Below are 21,329 nucleotides of genomic sequence, written 5' to 3' on the forward strand. Positions count from 1 at the left end.
TTCTGCTTCCCTCTTGTGTTTTTCTAAGAACAATAAGGTAAGGCAGCCAATACACTAAAGGATCCATCCCACCCTAGCACCACTCCCTTCTTGCTCTTCCCTTTGAGGAGAGGGTCAAGTATGTGAAATTACACACCAAAGAGGTTTAAAGACGGTTTCTTCCCTGTAGCCATTAGGCTCCTGAACAAGCCCCTCCCCGTTTCCCTTGCTTTCTACTGATTGATATTTCTCCTTGTTTGTACTTATAACTGTGCTCTTGCCCTGTGATGTCATACAGTTGTATGAAAGTTAGATTTGACTTGCTAGATTCCTTATGATAGAAGTTTCCTAACTGTATCAGGTATAATGTGACAAGAAACTTAAAACCTAAACTTGTTGGCTTGTTCCAGAATACAAAGTTTAGAGGTGTTGTGGATAACATAAGAGCAGCTATTCTCAATGGGGTCCATACAGCTCCCTCATGGACCATGACACATTTAAGGGATGGCCACTGACTGAGATCATGATTTTTTAAAAATGTTTTTTATGTCGTCAGCAGGAGAGAAGTATGGAACTAAATGTGACTGCTTCACAGGGAAGGGGGAGCAGGGTCTTAAGGAGGCCATAGCCAAAAAATGTTGAGAATGGCTAATGTTGTTGTAGGTTATGACAGGATATATATACTGGATGCAGAGTTGGGCAGAGAAGTGGTAGATGGAGTTCAGTCCGCATAAATGTGTACTGATGCATTTTGGAAGGTCAAACTTGAAGGCAATGTACATGGTTAATACCAGGATTCTTAACAGTGTGGGGGAACAGAGAGATCTTGAGGTGTGGTTCCAGATCAAGGTTAGGATGATTCTAGTCGTCAGGTCATGTTGCAGCTCTATAAAACTCTACTTAGACCACACTTTGAGTATTGTGTTCAGATCTAGTTGCCTTATCGGAGGAAACATGTGAAAGATGAGGAGAAGGTGTAGAGATTTAGCAGGATGTTGCCTGGGTTAGAGAACTTAATTTACAAAGTAAGATTGAGAGCTAGAGCTTTTCTCTTTGGAGCAATGAAGGATGAGAGGTGACTTAATAGAAGTAAATAAGATTATGAGGAGCTTAGACAACCAGAAACATTTTCCTGGATCAACAATAGCAAGTACCAGGGGGGATCTGTTTAAGGCAGGGATGGCGAAACCATTGTTCATGAGCCACATGCCGCTCTTTGACATACGATGTGTGATTCGCAGAAATATGTTGGCTGAGACAGGAATCATACGAGCCAGTGCTCACAATGGTAGTTTCAGTGGGCGTGGCTTTGCAATTGAAAATATTTCATATGTATACCATCTATACGTGTGTAATGGTTGATACCATGTAAAAGTCAACCCCCCTATTTTTGGCCCCAGCCACCCTGGCTGCCCAGGCCCCGGCTTCTTGCCCTCTGGAGCCCCCGACGACTCAACTCTCATCTAGGCCCCGGATGCCCTACCATCTGAGCTTGACACTCCAACTGTACACCCTCGCTTCAGCTGCCATCACATCCGAGCTCTTGATACCCCAAACACACCTATCCGTGCTCCCGAAACCCTGAAATTGGACTTACCATCCAGACCCGGCCGCTCCCCCGCCCATCCAAGCTCCTGATGGCCAGTTGCCTGCCCATCCGAGCTCCCAACACCCTGGATGCCCTCCCAACATCGCAAACACAGGTATTACTATAGTATGCATGTAATAATCCACCCCCTAAATTTTACCCTAAAAATTGGTCCACAAAATTTGACTATGACAAGAATATATGCATATTTTTTAATTCTTGAAACTAATACAAATTAGCAGGTTAAAAACTACATAAATAATTAAATATTATTACATACATGTATTTCCTAATATTTATAGAAATTTTTATAACAAAATATGCATGCATATGTTATATTTTTCAGTTTTTGCAGCTTTCAAACACCTGAAGTTTACCGTATGTAGCTCTTACATTAAGCAAGTTTGGCCACCCCTGGTTTAAGGTGAGTGGAGGAAAGTTTTTTTTATATATACAGGGAGCAGAGGGGGCCTGGAATACATTGCGGGGCATAATGGCTGGTGCAATGTGGACCTTCAAAGGGTTCTTAGACAGGCACATGGATGTAAGAAAAATAGAGGAGTTAAGGGTGTGAGATGGAGAAGCATGAAATTGTTCTGGAGTAGATTTACAGAGGTCAGCACGACATCATGGACTGAAGGACGCTCTGTGCCGTAATGTTCTCCAACTGCCGTGATGTTGATGGATGCTCTCTTGATGTCTGATTTTTGGATGATGTATTAAGCAATATCTGCTTCTCTTTGGTGAGGTGTAGAATTTTCTGAACAGGAAAAATTTTCTGAACGGGAAGAGCATTCTCCTCAGCGTCCCATCTAGCACAGTTACCACCAAAATAATACTTTTTAACACTGCCTTGTGAACAGTATTACCCATGCTCCAAGCCCCCCAGGACACCGTCATCCATGGTTAGAAATGTTGGGTCTAATATTTAAACTGTTGATCCACTACTTTCTGAATAGTGCTGGATGTATCATGAGGCGTGGGACATGAGGTGCTCTTCCAAAACTCAGAAAGGGCTGAATAAGGTAAAGGCAGCTCAGAACATATCACAATCTTCCCTCCCACCCCCCCACCCATGGACTCCATCTACACTCCCCAATGCATAGTAAAGGTAGCCAACGTACTGAAAGACCCATCACACTTGGACACATTCTCTCCTCTAATCAGGGGGAAGGTTCAGGATGTCTAAGCATGGATCAACAGGCTGAAAGACAGTTTCTTCCCCACAGCCATCAGGCTCCTGAATGAACCGCACAACGGCACTCTCAAGCTGCCCTTATTTGGAATGAATTGATAATTTTCTCTTTACTGTGTTTTCCCCTGCTAACTTATATGGCTGTACAAATATTAGAGCTGATTTGCTGAACTTCTCGCGGATGCCGGCTTTGCAATTAGATAAGTGTGGAATGGGCAACTGCATTGTGGGATTGAAATGACCTCAGTTTTTGCATGAGTGAAGAAACATCAAGGAAGAAAAGATTAAAATGAAGGTATAAATTTTGCCTGGGGAAAGTTGCAGTAGGAGAGAGGAAATAAATAGCAATAACGGACAATTTTTAAACAGCATGTGAAAGTTGGTAGCGTTATAGCACACAATCTTTAAGGACCGTGGGGATAAAAGCGATGGCGGACCTGACTTCTGTAAGGTAAAACATCATGAGATGGGAATGTGTAAGGAGTTACCCTGTACAGGGCTGTAACAAGAAGGGGAGGTGTCCTTGTACTCCTGTTAGGTAAAACATCATGAGATGGGAATGTGCAGGGCTGTAACAAGATGTGAATGCATCCTTGTACTTACAAGATAAGAGAGACATTGATGGATTGAGAGGCAGGAAGCTAGCAGGGAAAGGATAGCAACAGTTTTAGTCATTGGACAAGTAATGATATGATGATGTTCTAAGCACATATCCAAGGGTATAAAAAATCACCATTTTGCTGATAACGGCAGAATGCATTCTCCAACTAACATGGTTAGTCGCAAGTGTTACAATCCGGTAATAAAGAACAAAGAACCCTGATTTCGACTCAGCCTGGTGTTTGTCTCACTCATTCATGAACAAAGCAGACCTAACAATTCCCAGAATGCTGTGCGGCAGAAAAACCCCTCCACGAGTGCTCTGTGCATGCCCTTTCTCCCCCACACAGAATTCTGGGAGAGCAGGTCCACCATCGCTTCCCCCCCCCCCACCCCCAGGTATTTTTAAATTATACGCTGTAGTGCTACCATCTATCCCACGCTGCATAAATTGTACGCTTTAGTGCTACCAACTGTCCCACACTGTATAAATTGTCAGTTATTGCTATTTATTGTTAGCACTTTCCCACGGTCCCTTATAAATGTCGGCACAACAACAGGGACTGAAGGGCTCATACTGCGCTGTACATAAAGCTTAATTATGTTATAAATAGGCATGATTAATTTTTTTCAAATATAATACATCGATCAGGATTTAGGGCAGGTCACCATTGCTCGATGTGTCATGATGTCACTGGTGGAAGGTAGAACAGTCCTTGCAAGTATGTAAGCGTTCAGTGTCCCAGTTAGGAATGGTCAAGTGTGAAAAGCATAAATGCTATTCCTATCCTGGAACAATGAACGGCCAATTAAGTGGGATGCAAGTGTGAAAGGGGCTATGAAGGTGGTCGTAATTACTGCTTCTGTTTTGTTGCTACATGTTATGGTGGTTTTTGGTTTAGTTGTGTTTGTAATGTTGTAGTTTGAATAAAGTTTGTACGTTTATAAATAAAATGTAACCCAATGCTGTTGGCTGATACAATGTGTCTCAGCATTTATTACATTGTGAGGTTTACATTTAAATCAATTGATTCATTGTTTTACACCTTGGTTGCTCTGTAACAATGCACTGAGGAACAAGGAATGATCATACTTGACACTACTGCTTCAAAAAGGATGCTTGTAATTTACGTTCTTCCTAAAATTTCTCTTCAACACCGTACCTGAAAATGCTCAGACATTTGCCAAACTAAATTGCAGAAAAGTTGCTCTGTTTAATGCCTTGGCAGCTTGTTTGAAGACTTTCACTCATCGATGACCTCCCCTCCATGGCCAGGGGAGCATTTCCACAGTCCACCCCCTCCGTGCTGTCCCTCCATTGTAGAGGAGTTCCAAACAGCCCAGCAAGACCACCAATGGTTTCAATCTACTGCTGCATGGTCCGTTTAACGATTCTGCCCTCCTTGTCTACGGCAAAATTGTAGTTCCGTGGATTATCCAGAGCTTCCTCAATTCGCCGATCCAGGTTCTCCAGTGTAATGAAATTCTTTGCTTTCTCCTGTAACATTCAAAGTGGATATCAGAGATGCTCAACGAGTCCAACAAATCGAAAATCTCATGATATGGTGCGAGAATAACAACCTGAGTCTCAGCGTGGACAAGACGAAGGAGATGATCCTGGACCAGGAACCACCACCCTCCACTACACATCAACAACTCTGTAATAGAGAGTGGAGAGCAGCAAGTTCCTTGGAGTCCACGGTACGAGTGGCCTATCGTAGACACTCAACATCTCCTCACTTATCAGGGAGGTGCAACAGTGACTGGACTTCCTAAGAAGACTGAAGCAGGCAAGGCTTACTGGCCACCATTACTTCAACCTTCTACAGGAGCTCTTTTGAGAGCGTTATGGCCGGCTGCATCACAGTGTGGTACGGTTGCTGCAGAGAAATGGATCGGAGGTCAATCCACAGGACCATAAGATCACTGGGGTCTCCCTTCCCTCACCTCAATCGAAGTGATTTACCAGGATCATTAATAGAAAAAAGCATGCAAAATCATTGAGGACCCCTCCACCCCGCACACGGCATCTTTCAGCAGCTCCCGTAAGGAAGGAGATCCAGGAGGATCAGAGCCAGCACCACCAGGCTGAGGAACAGCATCTTCCCGCAGGCAATGAGAAAGCTGAACGACCAAAGGAACTGCTCACACTGACCCGCCGAGACTCTCATATACATGAAACAATATTTTTTTTTGACGAATACTTGTCCTGTGATTGCACTGTTAGTCTGTACATGTGTTATGCCTGGTTGTGTGTCTACATGTTTTGCACCGAGGACCGGAGAACACTGTTTCGTCAGGGTTGTACTGTACAATCAGATGATAATAAATTGATTTAAACAAACAGGGACACCTGTGAAGTCTCTTTAGCACTAGGCACAATGAACAGATTCACAGCCAAAAGAAGCACTTTTGCATTGCCTTCACTGCTATAAAGATGTAAAAAGGTTGTTTTGCATGGTGAGATTCTTGGACAAGAGGGCACAACTTTAGGATGGAAGTGTGTATGCCTGGAACAGAAAGGCAAAGGAATTTCTTCAGCCAGAGAGTGGTAAATCTGTGGGATTTGTAGCCACAGGCATTTGTGGAGACCAAGTCATTGGGTGTATTTAAGATAGAGATGAAGAGGATTTTAATTAGCTAGGGCATCAAAGGTAGTGGGGAGAAGGCCGGGCACTGAGGCTGAGTGGGAAAATGGATCAGCTCATGATTGAATGGAGGGGCAGACTCGATGGGCTGAATACCCTATGTCTGATGATGTCGGCATCTTTAACAAGCCAACAGCAGAAAAGATACTGCAAAGCAAACGGGCGCAGTTCTGTAACTGAACAGCAGGTGTCAGTGTGGACGAGAACATACATTGAACTGCTGGAGGAACCACATGGAAATGCACAGTGAACATTTTGGACATGACCCTTTATCGAGGCCAAAGGGAAAAGAGGGTGATATGACACATATGGAGCTGGAGAGCAGCCTGGAAGTGATAGGGTATTGGTCAGAAGGTCGGAGAGATGGATAAAGGGAAGGTTACGGGGTTTAGCTGGAAAAGTGCTGGAGCAGATAGATGGAACCCAGATGAAGATGGGGTTAATTAAAACTGATGTTCCTGCTATTAAGGCTGCCCAGGAGGAATATGTTTTTAAAATTTCGACATACAGCACAGTAACAGGCCTTTCCCACCCATTAGCCAGGGCCTTCTGATTTCACCTAACCCCCCGTACGTTTTTATACGATGTGAGGATACCAGAGAACCCATTGGAAAATCAGACACGGGGAGAGCGTGTGTCACCTTACACACAGGACCGGATTTGAACCCGGGTCACGGGTGCTATAACAGTGTGGTGCTAACAGTGTCTCCTTGTTGTTCTTTAAGTTTACATTTGGCCTCACCCTGACCATTGATCACGAGGCCAGGGTCAGGCATATCTGTGAAAGAATGGTTGGGGGCTGGGGGAGGGGGGAGCTAATGTTACGCTGGCTTAGTAGAGATCAATCAATGAACCAAGAGGATCTCAATTTCTCTGCAGTACAGCGTAACTCTTTTTGGACATTGCTTTTAAGTTATAGCTCTCATTATTCGGGGCATTCAGCAAATTTCTGTTACGATGGCACAACAGGATGATGAGACCACACCATTTGGTGTAATGTATGCAGTTATGGTCATATGTGTAGAGGAAGATCGTGATTAAGCCGGAAAGGATGCAGAGAAGATTCGGGAGAGTGTTATCGTGAACTGGAGGGGTTGTCTTATAAGGAGAGACTGGGTTAGGCTGGAACTTTATTCCCTGGAGTGCAAGAGGTTGGGAGGTGACTCTGTGGAGGTTTTATAAACTTATGAGAAACATCGATAAGCTGAATGGTCACAGTCTTTAAAGCAGGGAGGCATATATTGAAGGTGAGAAGGGAAAGATGCAAAGGGGACCTGAGGGACAATTCTTTCCACAGAGGGGGCTGGGTACTTGGAAGAAGCTGCCTGAGGAAGTAGTAGAAGCAAGTTCAATTACATTTAAATCAGTCATTCTCAACAGGTGAGTGGGGGGGGGGGGGGGGGGGGGGGTGCTACAGCCTGTGGACTACAGCACATTTAAGTAAAACCCTTATTTTCTTTTCTCCTCATACAACATAAATATATATTTAATATGCAGTTGATAAGAGAGGAGTACAGAAGAAACCAAAACTTGACTGCTTCATAGGGAAGGGTTTGATCAGGGTCCGGGGGGGGGGGGGGTGCATAGATTAAAAAAAAACAAGAATGGCTGGTTTCAAAGCCATTTAGACAGGGATACGAATCGGAAACATTTGGAAGGATATGGACTAAAAACAGGCAAATGGGATGAGCGCAAGCAGGGAACTTGGTTAGGATGAACAAGTTGGGCCAAAGGGCCTGTTTCTGTGCTTTTTAACCCTTGCTCTGAGGGTGTCTGGCTCTCATCAACTCCTTCATCCGTCAGATTGAAAATCACAAGCTTCCAAAAATAAATTGCGAACATGGCTCAGCACCCGCCACTCTGCGCCCACCTGCAGCTGTAGAACCTCCCTCTCCTTCTCACTGATGAACTCTGCCCATTTCTTTTCTCTTTGGGCCGCTGCCTGGAGTTTCCTCTCCTTCTCCTCCTCCATCTCCCGCTGGAGCCGCTCCTCCCTGTTCCAGGACACAAACAAAACAGCACAACTCTGATAAGTGGGGCGGATGGAGGGTTTATTGTCATACACAGAAGTACACTGTCCATGTTGCATCCCAGTCCAATGCAGCTCAATTCTTACTTGCCCCAGTAATGTGGGTACAGGGGATACTCCCATTGCAATAGTAGAAATTGTCCCAAGCACCACGACAGAACAGAAAGGGACCATAAATATAAAAAAGATAAATAAATATTCACAATTGCAGTTAGTACAAAACAAAAACGCATCCAAGAAAATATTGGAAATGTACAGCAGATCACACAGCAGCTGTGCCGATAAACAAGAGACAACATTTCAGGTGGTTGGTGGGGGAAGAAGCGAGGAGGGAGAGAGCGGGGGGAGGTGGTGAAGAGGGGAGGGGATCCTCTGACATTGACACCTACGGTGAAGGAAATATAGCCATTGGGTTTTATCACCCTCCATTTTTTGGCTCAAGTCCGAAATGTCGGCGATGTATCTTTACCTTTGCTACATAAAGGACAGTTTGACCGGCTGAGTTTCTCCAGCATTTTTTGTTTTTACATCAATCACGGTGTCCTCAGAATTTTGTGATTTACTCCTTGCCTTTCTTCATGATAAATTATTTACAAAATATAAAACTGTTCAAGTCTTTTCACATCCATACATTTCCACCAATGTACATTGTTTCCAATTCTTACCGATTGTGGCACCTGGTTATTACTCTCCCCTCTGTTGTTTGAGGGACTCCCCCTCAGCCCCTCAATGCCTGGTAACGGAAGGACTCTAGATTATGCTCCTTCCCCACAGAACCCTCATGTTGGCTGCACCAACACAAGAACATCAGAATCCAAATTTGTTGTCGTGAACAAGACAAGAAATATGTTGTTTTCCAGCAGCGTTAAAGGTGCAAATATTGCTGTACATTACATTTAAAATTAAATAAATAGAAATTGTTGCCGACAATTATGCTGTCTTGGGTTCATTGATCATTCAGGAGTCTGATGGCAGCGGGGAAGAAGCTGTCCTTGTGCCGCTGAGTGCTCATCTTTAGGCTCCTGGACCTTTTCTCCGATGGTAGCAGAGTGAAGAGAGCATGGATAGAGACTGCTTTTTATAAGACACCGCCTCACATAGATGTCCTTGATGGAGTGAAGTCTGTTCCCCATGATATCGAAGGCTGATTTAACAACCCTGTGGAGTATTTTCTTGTCCTGAGTGTTGACAGTGATGCAACCAGTTAGAATGTTCTTCAAGGTACACCTGTAAATTTTCAAGAGTCTTCGGTAAACACTGAATCTCCTCAAACTCTTCATAACATATTGTCACTGGCAAGCCTTCCTCATGATTGCATTGACATGGAAGCTCCAGGACAGATCTTTGGAGATGTTGACATCCAGGAATTTGAAGTTCTTGACCCTCTCTGCTCCTGAGCCCTCAATGAGGACTGGGTCGTGTTTTCCTGACTTCCTTCTGAAGTCCACAATCATCTCCTTGGTTTTGTTAACGTTGAGTTCAAGGTTGTTGCTCAGACACCATTCAACGAGCTGATCTGTCTCCCTCCTGTACGCTTCCTCATGGCCGCTTGTGATTCTGCCAACAACCGTGGTGGCATCATCAAACTTGTAGATGGATTCGAGTTGTGCCTGGCCACACAGGCATAGGTGTATAGTGAATAGAGCAGTGGGCTAAGCACGCATCCTTGAGGTGCGCCTGTGTTGATTTTCAATAAGGAGGAGGCATTGTTTCCAATTCTTACCGACTGTAGTCTTCTGATAGGAACATAGGAAGTAGGAAGAGGAGTAGGCCAAAAATGGCCCATCGAGCCTGCTCCGCCATTCAACGAGATCATGGCTGATCTTAAAGTTCAGTACCCCATCCCCGCCTTCTCTCCGTAACCCCTAATTCCCTTACACTGAAGAAATATATCTAATTCCCTCTTAAATAAGAACATAGGAAGTAGGAACAGGAGTAGGCCAAAAATGGCCCATCGAGCCTGCTTCGCCATTCAACAAGATCATGGCTGATCTAATTTATGACCTAACTTCACCTACCTGCCTTCTCCCCATATCCCCTAGCAACAACCTTGAACTCAACTGTAAAATATGTATTTGTAATTTATTATGATGAATAAATAAATTTTTCAAAAAAACACACAAACCCACATTTTGTAAATATGGGCATCATATTTTCCAAAAGTCATATTTATCTTGGAGATTATAAGTAATTTTCTCTAACGGTATACAACTCCGAAGTTCTATTTTTGACCTCCGTGATATTGCTGTACATTTCCTATAAACTGCGAAGGCAATTAACACAAATTCAGTTTGATACATATTTAATTTTAATGTTGGTCTTATAGCCTTAATATTACCCAATAAAAATAATATCGGATCCTGTGGGAATTTGATCCCCGTAATTCATTCCAATAAGTTACCTACCCCTAACTAAGAATGTAAACTTTAGGCCATTACTAAGTTGAATGCAAGAAAGTTCCAATCTCAGATTTGCACCTGAAACATAAATCTGAAATGGCTCAATTGAGATTTATAAATGTATTGTTCAGTTTAGATATTCCATCTTGGGTTTTTATAGAGTTTAATGCGATATGAGGTATGAATGCCCAGGATTTTATTTATTAATGGAATTCTAAATTGTTAGTTGGAAGTAGGCAATCACCTATTTTTAAACATCTGATTGAGTTGTGGAATAACATTGATAATGTAATTGATATAATGTAGCAGCTACTATGGTAGAGCTACTAAAGAAATACAAACCACACACCAGAGTAGTCAACTCAAGACTGATTTATTCAGGGTTGACAGGATTCTTTTATATACTACATGTCCTGGGCTCCACAAGACAAGGTGGGACATCACTATGAGATTGCTACTGATCCACAGGACCAGCAGGTTCAAATCTAGCCTTATAAATGTCCCACGCCTTCCGGCAGGAGACTTAACAGATCGGCACTCGGTATCTCTTGCGTGTGGTCCTGGTGAGTAGGTAGACATTCACATTATGGTTCCGCATGCCCACAGAACCATGCTGGCAACAGTTCACATTGCCGTGCTGTGCACCCGCTCGGCCCGCTACAATAAAAGGTTTCTTTGGCTTGGCTTCGCGGACAAAGATTTATGGAGGGGGTAAAAAGTCCACGTCAGCTGCAGGCTCGTTTGTGGCTGACAAGTCCGATGCGGGACAGGCAGACACGATTGCAGCGGTTGCAGGGGAAAATTGGTTGGTTGGGGTTGGGTGTTGGGTTTTTCCTCCTTTGCCTTTTGTCAGTGAGGTGGGCTCTGCGGTCTTCTTCAAAGGAGGTTGCTGCCCGCCAAACTGTGAGGCGCCAAGATGCACGGTTTGAGGCGTTATCAGCCCACTGGCGGTGGTCAATGTGGCAGGCACCAAGAGATTTCTTTAGGCAGTCCTTGTACCTCTTCTTTGGTGCACCTCTGTCACGGTGGCCAGTGGAGAGCTCGCCATATAACACGATCTTGGGAAGGCGATGGTCCTCCATTCTGGAGACGTGACCCATCCAGCGCAGCTGGATCTTCAGCAGCGTGGACTCGATGCTGTCGACCTCTGCCATCTCGAGTACTTCGACGTTAGGGATGAAAGCGCTCCAATGGATGTTGAGGATGGAGCGGAGACAACGCTGGTGGAAGCGTTCTAGGAGCCGTAGGTGGTGCCGGTAGAGGACCCATGATTCGGAGCCGAACAGGAGTGTGGGTATGACAACGGCTCTGTATACGCTTATCTTTGTGAGGTTTTTCAGTTGGTTGTTTTTCCAGACTCTTTTGTGTAGTCTTCCAAAGGCGCTATTTGCCTTGGCGAGTCTGTTGTCTATCTCATTGTCGATCCTTGCATCTGATGAAATGGTGCAGCCGAGATAGGTAAACTGGTTGACCGTTTTGAGTTTTGTGTGCCCGATGGAGATGTGGGGGGGCTGGTAGTCATGGTGGGGAGCTGGCTGATGGAGGACCTCAGTTTTCTTCAGGCTGACTTCCAGGCCAAACATTTTGGCAGTTTCCGCAAAGCAGGACGTCAAGCGCTGAAGAGCTGGCTCTGAATGGGCAACTAAAGCGGCATCGTCTGCAAAGAGTAGTTCACGGACAAGTTTCTCTTGTGTCTTGGTGTGAGCTTGCAGGCGCCTCAGATTGAAGAGACTGCCATCCGTGCGGTACCGGATGTAAACAGCGTCTTCATTGTTGGGGTCTTTCATGGCTTGGTTCAGCATCATGCTGAAGAAGATTGAAAAGAGGGTTACCTAATCAACGTAAATTGGATCTACTGATTTGTAATATTTCTGTAAATAAATGTATTTCAGCAAAATGTATAATTTACTTCAAATGAAAGCCCCCAAAACTGAGGTGCATAAATCAAGGTTAAGATGGGAAGTAGATTTACAGACACGAATAAATGAAAAGAATTGGAGTTATGTTGGAGCAATATGACTAAAATTATTAATGTAAGTACAGGCTAGACCAATATCATTTTTTACATCAATTATATTTGACTCCACAAAAATTATTTTATTCTTTATTGAGTCACATTAAAATAGCGGAATATCCTAAAGTGGGAGGGACAGGAGCCAGAGGTCGTGGTACCAATGACAGGGAGGAATAGAGAAGAGGTCCTAAAAAGTGAGTACAGGCAGTTAGGTAGGGAGTTAAAAAGAAGGACCGCAAAGGGGGTAATCTCTGGATTACTCCCTGTGCCACGTGACAGTGGGAATAGAAATAGAATGAGGTGGAGGATTAACACGTGGCTGAAGGGGTGGAGTAAGGGGCAGGGTTTCAAGTTTCTGGGTCACTGGGACCTTTTATGGGGAAGATGTGACTTGTACAGTAAGGACAGGTTACACTTAAATCCCAGGGGGACCAGATCCTGGCAAGGGTATTTGCTAGGGCTACTCAGGATCCTTTAAACTAGAATGGTTGGGGGGAGGGAGCAAAATAGTACAGAGCAGTGAAGAGAAGGTTAGAATGCAAACAAAGAACGTTTGTAGTAAGTATTTGAATATGGATGGGCAGGTGATAGAGAAAGGAAATGCTCTGGAAGAAGATGAAGGGCAATTGGCAGGAAAAGGAAATAATGTTGTTATTAAAAATGAGGGAAAACAGGGATTAAGAATTGGGAAATCTCTGAAATTCATATATTTTAATGCCAAGAGTATTGTAAAAAGGGTGGATGAGCTGAAGGTGTGGATTGATACTTGGAAGTATGATGTGGTAGCGATTAGTGAGACATGGTTGCAGGAGGGATGTGATTGGCAGCTGAATATCCCTGGGTTTCGTTGCTTTAGGTGTGATAGAGTTGGGGTTGCATTGCTTGTTAGGGAGAATATTACAGCGGTGCTTAGGCAGGATAGATTAGAGGGCACATCCACGGAGGCTATTTGGGTGGAACTGAGGAGTAGGAAAGGAGAGGTTACACTTGTAGGGGTGTATTATAGACCACCCGGAGGGGTCCGACACCTAGAGGAGCAAATCTGTAGGGAGATAGTGGATATTTGTGATAAGCACAGGGTTGTAATTATGGGAGATTTTAATTTTCCACATATAGATTGGGAAACACATTCTGTGAAAGGGCTGGATGGGTTAGAGTTTGTGAAATGTGTGCAAGATAGTTTTTTACAACAATATGTAGAGGTGCCGACCAGAGAAGGAGCAGTGTTAGATCTACTGTTGGCAAATGGGATGGGTCAAGTGACGGAGGTTAGTGTTGGTGAGCACTTCGGGTCCAGTGATCATAATGCCATCAGCTTCAATGTCATTATGGAAAGAGATAAGTCAGGGCCAAGGGTTGAGGTTTTTGATTAGAGAAAAGCTAGATTTGAGGAGATGCGAAAGGACTTACAAGGTGTGCATTGGGACAATTTGTTTTATAGGCAGGATGTAGTAGAGAGATGGAAGTCTTTTAAAGATCAGATTTTGAGAGTGCAAAAGCTTTATGTTCCTGTTAGGTTAAAAGGAGGGGCAAAAGGTTTGAGAGAGCCGTGGTTTTCAAGGAATATTGGAAACTTGGTTCGAAGAAAAAGGGAGGCGTACATTAGGTATAAGAAGCATGGAATTAAGGAGATGTTTGAAAAATACATTGAATGTAAGAGGAATCTTAAGAGAGGAATTAGGAAAGCTAAAAGAAGGTACGAGGAGACTATAGCAAGCAGGGTGAAAATTAATCCAAAAGGGTTCTACAAATATGTTAATGGTAAAAGGAAAGCGAGAGACAAAATTGGTCCCTTAGAGAATCAGAGCGGAAAACTGTGTGTGGAGCCTAGAGAAATGGGGGAGATATAGAACAGTTTCTTTTCTTCGGTATTCACCAAGGAGAAGGATATTGGGATATGTGAGATAAAAAAAAAGCAAATTGGGTAAATATGGAGAATATAGTGATTACGAAAGATGTAGTGTTAGGGCTTTTGAGGAATATAAAGGTGGATAAGTCTCCGGGACCAGACGGGATCTTCCCCAGAACATTGAGAGAAGTAAAGGAGGAAATAGCAGAGGCTCTGACGGTAATTTTCCAAATGTCATTAGAGATGGGGATAGTGCCGGAGGATTGGCACATTGCGCATGTGGTTCCGTTATTTAAAAAGGGTTCAAGGAGGAAGCCTGGCAACTATCGGCCTGTAAGTTTGACGTCTGTGGTAGGTAAATTAATGGAGAAAGTTCTTAGAGATAGTACTTATAAATATCTGGATAGACAGGATTTGTGAGCGGAAGGTCCTGTTTGAACAATCTGATTGAATTTTTTGAAGCGTTGACTAGGAATGTGGATGAGGGTAGTGCGGTGGATGTTATCTATATGGACTTCAGTAAGGCCTTCGATAAGGTGCATCTTGGCGCCTCACAGTTTGGCAGGCAGCAACCTCCTTTAAAGAAGACCGCAGAGCCCACCTCACTGACAAGAGGCAAAGGAGGAAAAAACCAACACCCAACCCCAACCAACCAATTTTCCCCTGCAGCCGCTGCAACCGTGTCTGCCTGTCCTGCATCGGACTTGTCAGCCACAAACGAGCCTGCAGCTGATGTGGACTTTTACCCCCTCCATAAATCTTCGTCCGCGAAGCCAAGCCAAAGAAGGTACCACATGGAAGGTTAGTTAGGAAGGTGCAGTCTTTAGGTATAAATTTTGAGATAGTCAAATGGATTGAACATTGGCTGAAAGGGAGAGGCCAGAGAGTGATAGTGGAAAATTGTCTGTCAGGTTGGAGGCCGGTGAACAGTGGTGTGCCTCAGGGATCTGTATTGGGCCCATTGTTGTTCGTTATATACATTAATGATCTAGATGATGGGGTGGTGAATTGGATTAGTAAATATGCAGACGATACTAAGATATGTGAAATAGTGGAAAATGAAGAAGGTTTTCAAGGATTGCAGAGGGATTTGGGCTGCTTAGAAAAGTGGGCTGAAAAATGGCAGATGGAATTTAATGCTGATAAGTGTGAGGTGCTTCATTTTGGTAAGAAGAATCAGAACAGGACATACGTAGTAAATGGGAGAGCATTGATGAATACAGAAGAGCAGAAGGATTTAGGAGTAATGGTACATCGTTCCCTGAAGGTAGAAACTCATGTGAATAGGGTGGTGAAGAAGGCTTTTAGTATGCTGGCCTTTATCAATCATTGCATGGAATATAGGAATTGGGAGGTGATGTTGAGATTGTAGAAGACGTTGGTGCGGCCTAATTTGGAGTTCTGTGTGCAGTTCTGGTCGCCTAATTATAGGAAGGATATAAACAGAGTGGAGAGAGTGCAGAGAAGATTTACCAGAATGTTACCTGGGTTTAAGCATCTAGTGTACAGGGAGAGATTGGGCAGATTAGGTCTTTTTTTTCTTTGGAGCGTAGAAGGTTGAGAGGGGATTTGATAGAGGTATTTAAGATTATGAAAGGGATAGACAGAGTGGATGTGGATAGACTATTTCCGTTAAGAGTAGGAGAGATTGAAACAAGAGGACATGAGTTAAGAATTAAGGGGCAGAGGTTTAGAGGTAACATGAGGGGGAACTTCTTTACTCAGAGAGTGGCAGCAGTGTGGAATGAGCTTCCGGGAGAAATAGTGGCGACAGAGTCAATTTTATTATTTAAGAAAAAGCTGGACAGGTATATGGATGAGAAGAAGGTGGAGGGTTATGGTCGTTGTGCAGGTAGGTGGGACTAGAGAGGAGTGTTTGGTTCGGTGTGGACTAGAAGGGCCTAATGGCCTGTTTCCGTGCTGTAATTGTTATGTTATATATATATATATATATATATATGTATATATATATATATGTGTGTGTGTATGTGTATATATATATATATATATATATATATATATGTGTTATGTTATATATGTTAATCTTTTTTTTTCCATTTCTGCTATGAGAGTCAGAATTAAATATAATTTTGGAGACTTTACACTTTGAGACTGGGGATTAGATAAAGTGTAGGCTATCTTGCTGCTCCATTCTGGAACTGTTCAGTGGTGGGAGGAGGGTGGCGGCTTAGCTAGGTTCACTTTATTGTATCTGGTTAGCTGTGAGAGTTCACTCTTAAATATAAATCTGCTCTGCAATTTGGTCTTTGCCATTTTCCGGGTTCCTCTTCTCAATGCAGGTGCAGAGATCTTTACTTTTAAAATTTTAAAATGAACTTTTAAATGGATGTTAAAAATTATAACTTTGTTTCTTTGAATGTTAATGACTTAAACCATCCAATTAAATGAAAAAAAAAGTTTCAAGCTGATATTATCTTTGCGTTAGAGATGTACATTTGCAAAGAACCAACATTGTTTTTTCAAGTCCTGGAGAGGTTTGCAATTCCATTCCCTGTCTCAGTTTAAAGATAAAGGTGTATCGATCTTTAGTGACTCTAAAGTTCCTTTTGTGAATTTTAGAAACATAGAAACATAGAAGATAGGAGCAGGGGTAGGTCATTCGACCTTTCGAGCCTGCTCCACCATTCAACGAGATCATGGCTGATTTTAAAGTTCAGTACCCAGTCCCCGCCTTCTCTCCATAACCTTTAATACCCTTATACTGAAGAAATAAATCTAATTCCCTCTTAAATATATTGAATGAACCTGCCTCTACTGCCCTCTGTGGCAATGAATTCCACAGATTCACCACCCTCTGGGTAAAGAAATTTCTCCTCATCTCGGTCCTAAATGGTTTGCCTATTATCCTCAAACCATGGCCCCGGGTTCTGGATTTTCCCATCCTTGGAAACATCCCATCTTCATCCATTCTGTCCAGTCCTGCCAGAATTTTATATGTCTCTATGAGATCCCCTCTCAATCTTCTAAACTCCAGCGAGTACAATCCCAATTTGCGCAATCTTTCCTCATAAGTCATTCCTGCCATTCCAGGTGTCAGCCTGGTGAATCGCCTCTGCACTCCCTCCATTGCAAGAACATCCTTCCTTAGATCAGGTGACCAAAACTGCACACAATACTCCAGGTGGGGTCTCACCAAGGCCCTGTACAGCTGCAGTAAGGTATCCTTGTTCCTATACTCAAACCCTCTTGATATGAAGGCCAACATACCATTTGCCTTTTTAACTGCCTGCTGTACCTGCATGCTCGCCTTCAGAGACTGGTGTACAAGTACCCCTAGGTCTCTCTGCACTTCCCCATCTCTTAATCTATTGCCATTCAAATAGTATTCTGCCCTCCGGTTTGTATTACCAAAGTGGATAACCTCACATTTATCCACATTGTCGTGCATTTGCCATGTATCTGCCCAGTCCCTCAATTTATCCAAATCACATTGGAGCTTCCTGACCTCTTCCGTGCACACAACCCCTCCTAGCTTAGTGTCATCTGCAAATTTGGAGATATTCCATCCAATCCCCTCATCCAGATCATTAATGTAAATTGTGAACAGCTGGGGTCCCAGTACAGATCCCTGTGGCACCCCACTGGTCACCGCCTGCCACTCAGAAAACGAGCCGTTTATCCCAACTCTCTCTCTTTTACCTGCCAGCCAGTTCTCAATCCACATCAATACTTTGCCCCCAATCCCATGAGCCTTGATTTTGGAAGCCAGTCATTTATGCGGGACCTTATCGAAGGCCTTTTGGAAGTCCAGGTGCACCACATCCACTGGCTCTCCCCCATCTATTTTACCTGTCACCATCTCAAAGAATTCCAATAGATTTGTCAAGCACGATTTACCTTTTGTAAATCCATGTTGACTTCGTCCGATCCCTTCTCTGCTAGTCATATGCTCCGCTATTACATCCTTAATAATGGATTCCATCATTTTGCCCACTACTGATGTAAGGCTCACCGGCCTATAATTCCCCGCGTTTTAAATAGTGGGGTAACATTAGCTACCCTCCAATCCATGGGTACTGATCCTGAATCTATCGAGTTCTGGAAAATAATTCTTAAAGCATCTGCTATCTGCGTGGCCACTTCCTTAAGTACCCTAGGATGTAGATTATCAGGCCCTTGGGATTTATCTGCCTTCAATCCCATCAATTTCCCCAAGACCATGTCCTTAGAGATACTGATTTCTTTCAGTTCCTCCCTTGCATTATGTATCGCAACATCCTTGGGAGGTTATTTGTATCCTCTCTTGTAAAAACAGAACTAAAGTAAGAATTTAATTGGTCTGCCATTTCCTTATTCCCCATTATATATTCCCCTGATTCCGACTGCAAAGAACCTATTCTGGATTTCACCATTCTTTTCCTCTTGACATATTTATAAAAGCTTTTGCAGTCGGTTTTTATATTTGCCGCAAGCTTACTTTTGTAACTTATTTTTGCTCTCTTGATTAATCCCTTTGTCCTCCTTTGGTGCATCTTGAACTGCTCCCAGTCTTCGGTTGTGGTACTTTTTTTGGCCAATTGATATGCTCTCTCTTTGGACCTTTAAAAATTAAATGCTGTCTAGAATTTCCCTTGTTATCCAGGGTTGAGTCATCTTTTTAGGTTTATTTTTATGCCAAACCGATATAAACGATTTTTGCAATTTCTCCATTAGATCTGTGAATGCTTTCCATTGTCTATCCACAGTCAACTCCCCCATAAACACCACCCAATCAATCTTACTCAACTCCCGTCTCATACCATCATAATTCCCTTTATTTAAATTCAGGACCTTAGTCTCGGTTTTAATTTCATCACTCTCCATGTCGAGTGAGAATTCGATCATATTGTGATCGCTCCTACCCAAAGGGCCTCGTACAACAAGATTGTTGATTAGCCACTTATCATTGCATAATACCCAATCTAAAATGGCCTGCTCCCGAGTTGGTTCCTCGACATATTGGTCTAGATAACCGTCCCGTAAACATTCAAGGAATTCCTCCTCCTCAGTATTTTTACTAACTTGGCTAGTCCAAATTAGTAAAATTTTAAAATGATTATGGATCCCATGGGTAGATTCTTAATAGTTACAGGTACATTGGATGCTCCTAATGTTGACGATCCAGATTTTTAAAGAAGGTGTTGGCTTCTTTATCGAATCTAAATGAATATATACTAATTATAGGTGGAAATTTTAACTGTTGACTTAATCCAACGATTGATAGGTCTTCTAATCAGACGCTTCCTAATAAATATGCTACTATTATTAACTCTTTTTTGATTGATTATGAATTGGTTGATATGTAGATACTTTTACATCCTAAGGACAAAGACTTCTCTTTTTTTCCTCATGTTTATCTTAGTTATTCTAGGATTGACTATTTCTTTATTGATTCAACTGGTTCACTCGGTAACAGACTGCATATATCGTGTAATTGCCATTGCTGATCATGCACCCTTGAAACTCTCTATTAAATTTTCTGATATTATTCACAGAGCTCAGAAGCAGCTCAATTTGATGAGAAGTGTGTACACTTTATTAAGGAACAAACTTCTCTTTTTTAAAAACAAATTCAACTGAGGCAATGTCGAGCCTAACTGTTTGGGACACATTTAAGGCATTCCTGCGAGGACAAGTAATTTCTTATTCAACTGGGTTAAGGAAATGTACAAAAGAACAGTTGTTATTACTGAATTTAAAAAAATAAAAGAAATCTATAAAGAATACTCAAAGAAACATAATATGGATCTCTATAAGGAAAGAGTAGAATGCCAAATGCAATATCATTATTAATAAATCCTAGTGAGAGACACTTGTTTAAAATCAAAAGTCAGTTTTATGTATATGGAGATAAATCAGGTAAATTATTAGCTGGACAATTAAAGGCAGCTATGGCTATAAGTCAGATTCCTAAGATTTTTAAAGGAGATGGCAATATTGTATATGATCATGATAAATAAGGCATTTCAGTATTTCTATTCTGATTTATATAAATCATAAAAAAAATTATTGGAAGCTCCAATATCAGAAATAGAATTTTTAAAAACTATTTCCTCTCTTCAATCAAGCAAAGCTCCAGAACTGGGTGTTTAAATTGTTGCTTTTTAAAAAATGCTTTGCTAACATACTAATGCCTTGATTGTGTAGGGTGTTTAATGATTCTGTATCTCTTAGAACTTTGCCATGGACATTTTATGAAGCATCAAATTTGTTAATTCCTAAGAAAGATAAGGTCCCTTTAGTTTGTGCTTTCCTAAAGACCAATATCGTTGATTCCAAATTCTTTCTAAAATTTCATCTTTCAGATTGGAAAATATTCTTCCTCAGATAATTTCTATGGACCAAACAGGATTTATAAAGAATCATTATTCACATTTTAATATCCGTAGGTCGATCTTTAAAAGTTCAGCATCATTTTAATCTTGCCTGAAGGTCTTAAATTCTTAAAATAGTCTTAAAGCATTTTTAAACATTATATCTTCAAGCTTACTTTCCTCACAACTATGTTTTCCACACAAAGAATTTTCCCTCTTCTCAAAGTCAGCAAATGTAGCTATTTTCCTCCACAATGAATTTACAAACCCAGACAAAGTTTAACCAAATATGGTTAGCTTCTTCCATGATGAAGTCACAAACCAGAAAAGGGTTAAATGAAGTGGCCAAACACAAAAATAGACAGTAGAATCCTGTCCTTTTTTCCCAAAGAGACAGTAAAGTGGTCTTCGTTAATTCAAAAGCCAATGATTCTGTGTTCCCCTTCTTATATTAGTAATGTCTTCAAAGAAAGAGAAGTAATTTTCTATTAGAGCATAAATATTCAGTATCGATCTATCTTTCCCACTTATTGTACCGATTACCATGACATATCTCCCCTGTGTGTGTTGGATCATTTTTCTGCAGAGAAGACAACATTCCTATTGAATAAGATGGCTACTCCTTTTCTCATAGAAGGCACTAAATCCCTGGCCCACCCATTCTCTCCTGAGCTTTTTATGCTCAATGTCCACCAAATGGGTTTCCTGTATCAT

General features: G+C 42.3%; 1 protein-coding gene across 1 annotated transcript in view; it reads right to left on the bottom strand.

Annotated features, from left to right (window-relative positions):
• Positions 1-4,326: 4,326 nt before the first annotated feature.
• Positions 4,327-21,329, bottom strand: part of mrps26 (mitochondrial ribosomal protein S26) — a 28,282-nt gene continuing 11,279 nt past the window's right edge. Inside the window, exons 3-4 of the mRNA XM_069923493.1 lie at positions 7,881-8,004; positions 4,327-4,860 (exon numbers count right to left, since the gene is read on the bottom strand). Coding sequence (XP_069779594.1) covers positions 4,729-4,860; positions 7,881-8,004 — 256 coding nt within the window. The 3' untranslated portion in view covers positions 4,327-4,728. The remainder of the gene's footprint in view (positions 4,861-7,880; positions 8,005-21,329) is intronic.

Source organism: Narcine bancroftii, chromosome 3 (genome assembly GCF_036971445.1).
Source record: "Narcine bancroftii isolate sNarBan1 chromosome 3, sNarBan1.hap1, whole genome shotgun sequence".
Classification (NCBI taxonomy): domain Eukaryota; kingdom Metazoa; phylum Chordata; class Chondrichthyes; order Torpediniformes; family Narcinidae; genus Narcine; species Narcine bancroftii.